Source organism: Cydia amplana, chromosome 14 (genome assembly GCF_948474715.1).
Source record: "Cydia amplana chromosome 14, ilCydAmpl1.1, whole genome shotgun sequence".
In the NCBI taxonomy this organism is placed as follows: Eukaryota; Metazoa; Arthropoda; class Insecta; order Lepidoptera; family Tortricidae; genus Cydia; species Cydia amplana.
In genome coordinates this window covers 15,476,915-15,489,713 of record NC_086082.1, presented here as the reverse complement: position 1 = coordinate 15,489,713, position 12,799 = coordinate 15,476,915, and the positions used below count along the sequence as shown (strand labels likewise).

At 39.0% G+C, this 12,799-nt stretch overlaps 1 protein-coding gene across 1 annotated transcript in view; it reads left to right on the top strand.

The window, feature by feature from the left end:
• Nucleotides 1-12,207, top strand: part of LOC134654372 (fatty acid synthase-like) — a 38,972-nt gene extending 26,765 nt beyond the window's left edge. The window contains exons 26-36 of the mRNA XM_063509836.1: nt 937-1,081; nt 2,053-2,221; nt 3,114-3,329; nt 4,204-4,312; nt 4,762-4,915; nt 8,072-8,222; nt 8,605-8,752; nt 9,788-9,964; nt 10,059-10,161; nt 10,762-10,964; nt 11,833-12,207. Of these exons, the coding sequence (XP_063365906.1) occupies nt 937-1,081; nt 2,053-2,221; nt 3,114-3,329; nt 4,204-4,312; nt 4,762-4,915; nt 8,072-8,222; nt 8,605-8,752; nt 9,788-9,964; nt 10,059-10,161; nt 10,762-10,964; nt 11,833-12,207 (1,950 nt within the window). The remainder of the gene's footprint in view (nt 1-936; nt 1,082-2,052; nt 2,222-3,113; nt 3,330-4,203; nt 4,313-4,761; nt 4,916-8,071; nt 8,223-8,604; nt 8,753-9,787; nt 9,965-10,058; nt 10,162-10,761; nt 10,965-11,832) is intronic.
• The last annotated feature ends 592 nt before the right edge of the window (nt 12,208-12,799 follow it).

Here is a 12,799-nt window from a genome sequence, read left to right as displayed (position 1 = left end):
CAAAGCGTTTCGTTTTCGAAGCGATAGCGATTGTAACCTTGGCTAGGCCGGTAGAACTATACTGAATTCTAAAAAATAGCAAAGCATACACCATACACCCTCACCTTTGTCACTGCAATGCAGGAGTGACCGATTGATACATACAAGTCATACAACATCACTACACCTTATAAAACAAATCATAATCATAATCATAATCATAATCATTTAATCATCAAAGTCCCCGCCGCATCAGCAGACATCGGCAGACTCGGTAGATCCTCATTTCTATTGTGCCACTGCCAAAGTAAAGTTATACTTAAACAAAGTTTAATTGATAAATAAATAAATAAATATTATAGGACATTCTTACACATCAGATTGACTAAGTCCTACAGTAAGCTCAAAGAAGGCTTGTGTTGTGGGTACTCAGACAACAATATACAAATACATAAATACATAGAAAACACCCATGACTCAGGAACAAATATCTGTGCTCATCACACAAATAAATGCCCTTACCGGGATTCGAACCCAGGACCGTGGCTTCACAAGCAGGGTCACTACCCACTAGGCCAGATCGGTCGTCAACACTTAGGTACAGCTCGACCTCGCATTTGCCATAAATGATATTCGGCGGCGGTCAGCTTATTTACTTAGGGCCACTTGCACCATTTACTAACCCAGGGTTAACCGATTAACCTGGAATTACCATGGTTACCAGTATAAATTGACACTGGGTTAACGGTTTAATCGCTTAACCCTGAGTTAGTGGGATGGTGCAAATCGGCTGGGAGAAAAATCTCCAGTACAGACGAGTCGACCATGCTACCGGATACCGGATCGGAGTACGTATCCAATGAGGATTACCTCCACCTCAGACAAATTTTTTTTTATAAAAAAAAAAAAAAACTTGAATGATTTCTGTTTTACAGTATGGTTTATTTTCCAAAATAGAGACTCCAATATTTGCTGGCGGAAGGCATCACCGGCGGCTGGGTGCGGCCGCTACCGCGCGTGACTTATGACGCACACGAGCCGGCGCGCGCGCTGCGCATGCTTGCGCGCGGCGCGCGAGGCCGCGTGCTCCTGCGCGTGCAAGGTACGGCCTCTCCTTACTTTATGTCATAATTTTTCACACAATCTGATTTAATTGTCAATTTAATTGTGTGCGCATGCAAAAATGGAATTTGCTTGCCGATCCCACTTGATTCGATTTAAGATAAATGGAAATCTCTTCTGAGAGTCCTATGTCCCATGAGAGATAACAGGATACCATCATCACCAGCATTAGTGTAGTAAAGTAGAACCATATCAATACATATTATAAAACAAAGTCCCCTGCCGCGTCTCTCTGTCTGTATGTTCGCGATAAACTCAAAAACTACTGCACGGATTTTCATGCGGTTTTCACCTATTAATAGAGTGATTCTTGAGGAAGGTTTTGGTGTATAATTTGTAAAGGTTTTGTGTAAATTCGTTGAACTACTTACCCGTGCGAAGCCGGGGCGGGTCGCTAGTGTACTATAAAATAATAATTATACAAACCTTGGGCAGTTAATAAGAAAGCCTCAGATCACATGTTTGAAGGGTTTGCACGACGGATTTAAATTTTATGGGAAGATCCGCGGATCCGGATAATTTCATACATTTCCGATCCGGATTGCAAACCCTACATGTTTGTCGACCTCTGCTTCGCCTTGGTCTGAGACATTTCGTACTGCCTATGTGTGTAATATACAATTTTGCCCTAACTTGTACCAGATTTATTTGTGTCATGTATTTACTTATGTCGTCATGTTGTATCTCTTTCTTGTATTAGTTGTGTAAACTGTGTGTAATTTTATTTTTCGGCTTATTTTATGTTTCTTCCCTTTATGTTTCTTTTTTTTGTCTGTTACCTTCCGTGATTATTTCTCACTTGATGGTTTCATCGGAAGATCAGCGCTGGAAGTCGCCAGCAACATGTTGAGATGGGGCCATTTCGTGACACTTTATTGTTCACTATGTTATTTCTATGTATGTCTTTTGTCTGTGTGTTTACGAATAAAAAACTATTCTATTCTAAACTAGATATCGCGTCGCAGCCTGAGGCCAGGCTGAGTTGTGGCGGATGTCAGCTACTGGTGTCCGACGATGAAGGCCTAGCCCTGCGCCTGGCCGGGCGCCTGCTGCGTCGCGGCGCCCGCGCACTGCACATCCAGCTCCCCCGCTCCTCGCCTCGCCTCAACCTTGCTATACAGTATGTACAACGTGACTCAGTGAAATTTTGTAAAAAATTCAAAATTTGCCAGTGAATTTGAACCTCTAGTGAAGGTAGGTAGTTATTTTGCTAAGTGTAAAAAAACGAAACAAAACAATTGCAACTAGTAAGGTAGGTATACTCCGATTGAAAAAGAAAATATCATCACACTCAATAAGTACTAGGTAGGACCGTGAGCTTTACGAGGATACTAGGAGACAGCTTGAACTGCGCTGTTGTGGGATCTTATACAGGGTGCTTCCTGTAACAGGAGCAATAAATTAAACTATAGGCTGTACTCCTCAAACTGACCGACATTTGTTTAGCAACTTTTAAAAATTATGAATCCTTTAGACTTCCTCTTTTTCATACAAAAATAATTTCATAAATAAATATTGCCTTCAATGTACGCTGACATCAGTGTGTTTGACGTTGCTTGTCACGCTTTAAACATAACAAAATTTGCAATACATTTGTGTCTTAGAATAAACTTTAAACTGTAATAAAAATCAAAACTTGAGTTATTTTCAAAAGTTGCTGAACAAATGTTAGTCAGTTTGAGGAGTACAGCCTACAGTTTAATTTATTTCTCCTGTTACAGGAAACACCCTGTATGTGAACGGAAAAAGGAACAGATTTATTTTCGGCTATGTTCTTTTTTGAGTTTTATTAGGCAAACGTCGAGAAACATTGATAATTTTTCTAATTAGGATAAAAGCAAACTGTGGTTTTTTCCCTTATTTACAATAACTATACAGATAAAATATATGCATGGTATAATAAAACGAAATTCTATAATTTCGCTTATATTTTTATAATTAGTCCAAAAATTCTAATCCCTGAGGGCGTTGCATCTGTATCAATGTTCATTTATATTATTTATCTTCTACAGATTCTGGCGAAAGGTAGGCGTGCATGTTGGAATATCGTCAGAAGACCTGGAACAGAAGGAGTGTGCATCAAATCTACTGAAACAAAGCTTAGCCTTGGGTCCGGTAGAGGGCGTGTTTGTCGTGATGACCAAACAGACTCATCGATCACAATGTGCTTACAGCTCGCTATTGGCTGAGTTGGACGCAAAAACTAGGCAGCATTCTCCATATTTGAAGTAAGTTATTTTAATTTCTATTTGTACACGCAAAAGCTCTTTATTTTAAGACGTGCACTCAAACTGCCTCTTTAACACTCTTTAGTATCCAACCTTTGTACGAAAAGCTATGCTAACTCATTTGAAATGGCGCGGATACTGGCCGGCGATACAAAAAGGAAAACTGCCAAAAACACAGCCTCCTCAAATCTTTCACGACAAACAGCACAATTTTTAGTTCTCAATAAAAACATACCTAGTGTATTCCAAAACTACGGAAGAAATAGTAAGGAACGCGCCACCAGCAGATGCCTCTGCAAGCTGAGAACCTATTTCCTTTGAATTAGCATATTTAACACATACTTTTATTCCAATAACTATACAGTCCACTCCGGCTTTACGACACATTTTTTGGTCCTTCGAACCGGATTTATATTATTCCAAATTTTGAACGTTATAGTTCGTTTTTTTAGCATTAGAAAGAACTTGAAAGAAGAGAAGCGATTTTGACATGTCTTTTAATTGAAAAACACTTTTTAAAAATCAATAACTATTACTTATGACAGCAGAAGACTATTAAAGATCGTATTAGATTCATAATTGTTACATATTTACCGTAACTTATTTTTTAAATGTGTTTTTCAATTAAGACACATCAAGATTGTTTACCTTATTTCTAATGCTAAAAAAACGAACTATAACTATCGCCAAACTTTCAGTTCCGTCGTGTGTAGTAAAATAACTTCGGTCCACCTGCACATTTTAATTACTAAAACGTTTTAAGCTCCGCACTCGTAATCAATATATTAGATAGTATTTCTTGTATTAAGCTTTACCGTTTCGTATCTGTCGAAAGGAAAATGTTGGTGAACTGACATTACTCACTATGTTTTAGGTACTTTGCAGTGATCGGTGTTAATACATCTCTAGGAGAGAAATTCTGTATTTCACGGGCAGGAGATGGGTTACCAGCAACCATGCTTTCCATATCGACGAACAAAAAGGTATATTCTACATCCTATGGAAACCTACAATTCATAATTCACAAATGACCCCACGTGTATTGTGTCGCGAGTCACTCAACTGTACTGCGCGCAGTTTGATATAGATACGAGTAGATAGCCAGATGAATGAAGTTTTAATCAGGTGGCAATCACTTTGATTTGTTTCTCAACTCATAGACCTATGAATCTGTAATTTTAACATGGACGCCGCAGCGCACTCCCTGCAAACCCTACTGGGCGCCTAGCCAACTTGCCAGTCGTTAACACTCCGTAGCGTATCTTTCATCGTAGTCAACTCTCACTCTTCCACACTAGTGCATCAGTGACAGTTGCCCGTTGGCTACGCACCCTGGTCTCCCCGCTTGAGTGTCCACTCAGATTCCGCAGTCAGCGACTTTATACCCGTGTAGGTATTTTATATTGTATTTTACTATCAACATCTATTACAGGATCAAGTAGACATTACGGAGATATTGCCAGCGAGTTACGAAGACATAGTTGATGCCACGGAGCAGGCTTTGCAGGCTAACAAGCCTGTTGTATTTGCTCATTCCTCTCCGGAGCGCCAAGACTCCCTGTTACGACAAATAGAAGAAATTGCTGGTGAGTAAAGAAAAAGACAAACCCCCTTATTCATAAAAATTTACTGGCCTGATTTAGTTAAATTACGTTTTATCCCTTTCTTACAAATACATTAGTCGAAATGACAGATGACAAAGGATTCATAGCAAATTCAAGCGTAACGCATTCGCCAAAAAAATCATTAGTTTTTTTAAGGGGAGTTTGTTTAACTGCTCGTGCTTATATTGATAACCGAGCATGTGAAAGATTCCAAAAATTGTCTCATTGTTGTGTCTGTCAATATAATTTGCACCGATCTCTTGAACAATGTTTATGGCGAATCGATTCAAATTAAGTTAACTATAAAAAGATTAACTCATTTTAAAATTTTAAAAGCCCATCAACGTGCACACTAGCGCCACTGCTAAATAATCGTGATTATTTAAATTTAACGAAATATATTTAAAAAAAGGGGGCCGCTACGTACTGTATCTTGTATTAAAGTACCTTTTGAATACATCAAACTAGTTTCTATGTTGCTGGATTCGTCAATCAATAAACTCAAAACATAAACGGCCGTTTTAACTTTGGACGCATAGATTGACGAATCCAGCAACATATTAAGTAGTTTGATGTATTCAAAAGGTACTTTAATACAAGATACAGTACGTAGCGGCCCCCTTTTTACACAACTGCCCAAAAAAAGGAGTGTATTGTTGAAATATATTTCGTTAAATTTAAATAATCACGATTATTTTGCAGTGTGCACGTTGATCGGCTCTTAACCCTTTGACCGCCGTTGGCATGTATACAAGACAACGATAGAACGGTACACTGGCGCCGCTGTCTTGTGCCAATATAGAACAAGTTGAATCAGTGAAATTTCTTGGAGTGCACATAGATTCAAGATTATGCTGGAAAGAAGAGTTGAATTCACTAACTAGCTCACTCAGTTCTGCATGCTATGCACTCCGTAGCCTGAGGGACGAATTGTTGTTAAGTCAACTTAGGATGGTTTACTTTGCGCTATTAGAGTCTAAACTACGTTATAGTATAAAACTATGGGGGAATAGCCTTAAGTGTAATGTCCAGGCTGCTTTTATATTGCAAAAAAGAGCGATCAGGATAATGGCAAAAGTACCACAGTGGACTTCATGCAGAGAATACTTTAAAACATTTAGAATTCTAACTGTTCCTAGCCTCTACATCCTTGTTGTGCTCAAAGATCTGGTGAAAAATCTATCTGAAATAGAATCAACAGATGAGAGAGATTTACGGCTGTCTTCAAGGCGGAAAGATCTGCCTCATACTATTGCTACACGACTGAAAGTAGTCAAGGACGCTGAAGCTTATCAGGGCATTGTTCTTTTCAACAAGTTGCCTATAGAGTTAAAGTCTGTTTTTAATTCAAACTTATTTGGAACTAAGCTTAAGAAAATCCTGCTAAATCAGTGCCTATATGCAGTGGAAGAATTTATGAAGGATGAGAGATTTTGATTATAGGGACTTATGTAGTAGCTTATTTATAATACGATTTTTTTTTATGATTATCTAATAGATATTTTTAAATTCAATGTTACTGCTGTATAATTGCTAATGTTTGCTGTGTATTGTATTGTATAATTATTATTTAAGATGAGTTATTTTTTTTGACATGTATTTTTATTGCTATTTAATTCTAATTCTAGTTATTTTATTGTACATTAATGTTAATATTCGAACACAATCTTGTATTGTTATATGAATAATAAATAATAATAATAATACAAGACACAAATTCAACCGCTCGGCAAATGTGAAAAAAATATGAATTGTAATTTTTTTACACTCTTTTTGATGTTTTAGGTCTTTGTTTAAAAAAATGCATTTAAAGCAGCTATTATATGTAAATCCATTCTTTTATAATAAGGCTATCAAAAAATTTGCTCCAGTTTTCAACGTTTTTCATGTTCCTCGTCGCCGTTGTCTTGTATACAAGACAGCTAGGGATGGGAATGTTAACTCGATATGAGAATATTCAAAATAAATATCAAATCGCAAATCTCGTTTTATTTAAGCATTTGAACACTTGTTAAATGCCAATTGGTGGTAACTAGTAACTAAACTAGTAAAACGAGAGAGAGACAGGCATAACTATAGCTGAAGTTCAGGGAGCTTCTTCAGCTGTAGATAGTAGAGTCAGACAAGTAAATCTGTCCTTGTGGTCTATTTGCAGAACAAATGATTAATTTTGACATGATAGTGTAGTGGGGAGTGATACCCCTGCAGTGAGTCATTTTAAATTAAAGATGATTACAATTTTCACATGCATATTTTTAGTCACGCACACGTGTTCAAGTGTATAAAAATACCACACTGTTTTAAATCACACGTAGGAACAAAGGACGCGCCGCGCGCCGAGCGTTTATTATGTGACGGTTTATAACCCTTAAAATTTTCTTTGTTCACACGAACCGAAAAACACAGGAACCAAACCGAAAAAGGACAGCTGATTATTTTTTGATAAGAAGTTAGGATGGAAAGTAAAAAAACTCCTAATTGTTCGTTGATAAGGAGTTAGGATATAAAGTAAAGCTACGTATGCTACTATTAAATTGTTTTTCAAACTATTACATTAATAAATGACTGAATAAATATTCTTGTTCTTCACTCATTGACAATTCAACCCACGTGTAATTTTCCCCAATGCAGTTCCGGTACATTTATATTATCGACACACTATGCGCGGCTCTAACGTTACGCTTATGAAGTTTACGTACCGACGAGCGCTTACGCCGTTGACCTAGAGACTATTATTACTTAATCCGCGCGGAAACAGTCCTTGTCGGTCTGCACTGCGGCCAGTCCATGCGCGCCGTTGGCATGTATAAAAGACTTCTCGTACAGCCTAGTGCAGTGATATTACGTCATGAATCGATATTGTTTAGTGGTTGTTTTTAATGATAAAGACCTTTATTTTTAACATTGTCGTGTGTAAAAAATATGTAAATTTTTGTCATTTTCGAAATAAATTAAAGTTGGGTAAAACAAAGCCAAATTGAGAAGATTTTTACCATAAATCGTAAATATCGATATCACTATTTGCAATCCCTAAACTTTTTATTAGTTGTTTACTTAAAATTTACTCTGGCGTGTGAGTGAGCGTCTTTGCGGACTAGGTCCGGCGGCCAAAAGGTTAATGCACCGAATATTTTTCAGGTATCATCATATCAGAATATACAATCGACGGGCAATCATTGCTAGATTTGGGCTTAGCCGTTGATAAAGTGCAAGTGCTATGGTCTTATTTAAAAGACAAGCTAAATATTACCATCTCTGAAGAAGAAATACCATTGCTGACTGTCAGAGAGTGAGTGGCTAGGTTATTTCTATGATTAATCATTCATTACCACAAATAAATTTGGGAACTGGTTCAAATCTTGCTTGCAAGATTTGACCCATATATAACCATAAAAAGTAATTTATTATAGAAACTTAAAAATAAATACAAACTAAACATGTAAAAAATAACTACCTACTAAAACCCGGCCCGGGCTACCCCCCGACGCAAAGGTGCCCATCATCGCCGCTGCGTTGCCGCGTTGGATTGCGATGGACAGCCTTTGCATCAGGAAAAACCCGGAGCGGGGGGTATAACATATATGAACTAGAATAGTCACTAAATTAGTAAAAATTATAAAATTGTTACGAAAAATTTGCATAAACTTACGCATTACACGTTTCTCTTTAAGGATACGAGAAATTGAGAGGAATATCAAGGAATCAGATCACGCGTGTGTACAAGGCTTGAGTGTATTCTTCCCGTTTGTTGATTCTGACGAGCTGTATGCCACGATAGACGACGTAATGATGCCTACCCTCACGCAGAGCAGCGATATGGTTCGTAGATATTTGAATTTAATTTAATCTGAATAAGGCCCCTTATTAAAGGGTCCTCCACACTCGTGCGCGAAGCAGATCTGCAAAATCGACGCCGCAATCGCTTTCGCGATTCGCGCACGAGCGTGGAGGGGGCTTAACAAAGTGAACCTACCGTTTAACCTTTTGAACGCCACCTGTCAAACCCAAGAACGTCATTAACAGCACAGCTAGCAAATATGAACCGTATAGGTATTAGGCACCCTCGCAGGGTTCATGTTGAAACTGTACTTAACCCTAAGATCCTCTGTACACATGAAATGCAATAAAATATATGAGTATGAATACTTACTTGAAACTTTGATGGCTTTTACAACAACTTACTTACGCCTTAGCACTTGCTCCTCAATAAATAAATAAATAAAATGGAGGCCCCTTATTAAAGGGTCCTCCACACTCGTGCGCGAAGCAGATCTGCAAAATCGACGCCGCAATCGCTTTCGCGATTCGCGCACGAGCGTGGAGGGGGCTTAACAAAGTGAACCTACCGTTTAACCTTTTGAACGCCACCTGTCAAACCCAAGAACGTCATTAACAGCACAGCTAGCAAATATGAACCGTATAGGTATTAGGCACCCTCGCAGGGTTCATGTTGAAACTGTACTTAACCCTAAGATCCTCTGTACACATGAAATGCAATAAAATATATGAGTATGAATACTTACTTGAAACTTTGATGGCTTTTACAACAACTTACTTACGCCTTAGCACTTGCTCCTCAATAAATAAATAAATAAAATGGAGGCGCGGGCGCAAGAATACCAATTTGTGACTCTATTATTCACGTTTGGCGTCATTTTTTTTATTTTATTTGGAGCGCATATAGCTCGCCTGTATAGATAAAAATGTACCACAATATTTAAAATTCTTTCTTCAGGAACTTCAGGTCTATTAATAACTTTACTTTTGCAGTAAATGCTTGATGGTTTGATCTAAGCAACTAAGCAATCCCTATTTAAAATTGTATATGAGCATAATGTACCTACCTAATTTTAGCGAGACGACGAGTTCGACGCGTCGGTAGCTTGTCTGTACATAGTACCAGGACTACAAGGCCTTCACCAGCGGTACAGCACACTATGTGAGCGCCTACAACTGGCGGCTGTCGTGCTGCAGCCCGGACTCGACCAGCCTAATGAGTCTCTACAGGAGATCACGGCGAGATACGTCAAGGTATGGTACAACACTCCAGGAGCAAATTATGATAAAAAAAATACCGTGCGTGCCACGTGACGAGCGACAAATAATATAAATCAATTTTTTTCAGACATTCCTAAAGAAAAAAGCCGCCACAAATCAATTTTACTTGTTGGGTCACGAGATAGGCGTACTGTCAGCACTGGAGATGGCTGCTTCACTAGAAGATCTCGGTAAACCTTTTTTAATCATTATTCGTTTTTGGGTATATCAACTTTTTCATCAGTACCTAATTGAAATAGTTAATAAGTAGGTACTTAATCTATCTGCTGGGTCACCATGTAACTTTGATTGCCAACCACGACAATACTAACACTATAAATACAATAAAACAACTCGACTATAGGTAGTCCAATTCTACAACTATGGTTGGGTTAGCTTTGTTTTTAGTCATATCTCAAATATCACCAGAAAACTAAAATTGGTGATTAAATTGGAGATTGACGCAAAAAGAATCTGATTAAATAGGTCGATTTGATCGGATCCGTTTGGACTCCACTTTATACCAAGCTAGGCCGTACTTTTTTTTTACGTCGTATACATAATTTTGTATATAAATTATTAATAAGTATGTACATTTTTGAGATACTTTTTACACAGAGGCCTAATTATTTGAAATAGATTCTATGAATATTAATCACAAAAAAAAATTAACTACGTTTTACCGCAGTTGCGCCAATGCTGCGTCGAAAAGCCAGGCTAGGTTCACACTAGGTTGACTAGACGCTTAAGTACGCTCGCTAGTGTGTAGTCACTCTAAATTCTGATTGTAGGTATGACAGGCACAGTGTTCTGCCTGGGCGGCGGTCCAGACGAGTTCGTGGCCGAGCTGGAGCGGCAGCTGCGCGTGGCGTGCGGCGACGACACGGAGGCGACACTGCAGGAGGAGGTGGCGCGACACATGTGCGCGCTCATGGGCGTCGCGTCGCCGGAACTCGACGCGGCGTTGCGCGGCGCGCAAACGTGGCCACTGAAGGTATGTGTATATATACATAATTGAGGAGTGTCTTTTCAAAAGGGTTTATTTTTTTCTTAGCGGTACTTCTAGAGAGAACCTTGCTCAAGAAAACTTAAGGTCCAATTTAGAAATATATTCCCAGAAAAAATAAACCCTTTTGAAAAGACACTCCTCAATTATAGTGTGGGGAAAGTGATTTCCCCATGAAATTTTTGTTTTATTTTTTATTTTATTATTCAAATAAGTTACACAGCATAACAACCAAGTCACTGCGGAACTACCAGTACCTACCTACCTAAGCCTAACCTAAGTAAATTTAAATATGTAAAACAATATAGGTAACAAAAACCTACATTTCAAACTGTCGAAGGCCGGTTATCAATTATTATCTCGCAAAACCAAGCATTCATCAAAATGAAGCGGGGGAGCCGAAGGTTTGGCTGTGGCCTTCAGATTAAAAAGTTCGGCTTCGCACGGGTTACACAAAGCTTAACATACACCTAAACCTTCCTCAAGAATATTCTTTTGATAGGTGAAAACCGCATGAAAATTCGTTCAGTAGTTTTCTTGTTTATCGCGAACATACATACACACAAACAGACAGACGCGGCGGGGACTTTGTTTTATAAATCCCCCTCCACACTCGTGCACGATTCGCGGCGCGAAGCCGCGAACGCGAGTGTGGACTCGATTTCCCAAATTGCGAATATGATTCCACACTGGCGTTCACGGCTTCGCGCCACGATTCACGCACGATTGTGGAGGGGGCTTAAAGTGTAGTGATACCTAGATGTTTTAAATTGCGTAATGCGTAGGTACCTATGCAAATTTATTGATAACAGTGATATACTCTATTTGCTTACAATAAATATTTTTCATTTACAAGGTGGATGCAAGCGTGCGCGCGCTACACGGGCGCGTAAGTTACTCCATGCAGTACGCGCGATTGCTCATAGAGGCGGCCTACGCGCGCGTGACGCTCGCGCGGCGGCGCGCGCCCCCCGCGCCCCGCGCGCTGCGCTCGCGCGTGGTGCTGCTGCGCTCGCCCGGCGCGCCGGCCGCGCCCCGCCTGCAGCAATACTCGCAAGAGCCTCTGGTCGTGCACGATCTGAGCGCGCCGTTGCCGCACGCGGCCGACGACCTCCGCGCCGCCGCCATTATCAACCGCTATCTCGACGAAGACACGAAGAAGTACTTCGCTAACAAAAATCTATGTCACACGTATTTGCTAAATCGTAATTGTTTCTTTGAATCGAACTAAGTAATCTTGATTGTGTGTCTATGGATACTTATTGATCTTTTGTATGTACAATAGAATTGTTTATTTGATGTCTAATGTTTTAAATAATAAATAATAAATATAAAGGTACTGTGTGTGTATGTAAACATTATTATTTAATACCTAACTATACTTATCCCTGGATAAGTATAGTCGAATCCTGATTCAATGGATAAAAAAGATACCCAGGTGTTAATTTTACTTTAAAAATTGCCTAACTTAAGAGAAATAAATAAAGAAAATAATAATACAAAAATAATTTGTATATAAGTAGGTACTCAAAGCGACTACCGTTCACTCGCTGTTCATTTTGACGTTCATAACTTTCATAAAGTAGTAGTGACAAACCCTTTAAATGTAACTGCGATTAGTGCGATTACAAGTGTAGGTACGCGGAAACCAAACTTCTCGACTCACACTGGCGAGAAGCCTTTCAAGTGTAGTTACTCTAAACAGAGAACTTACACATTCACGAGATTATGCATACAGGTGAAAAACCCTTTAAATGTAAGTACTGTGATTACTAGTGCAATAAGAAAGGAACGTTACGGACTCATGAGATGATACATACAGG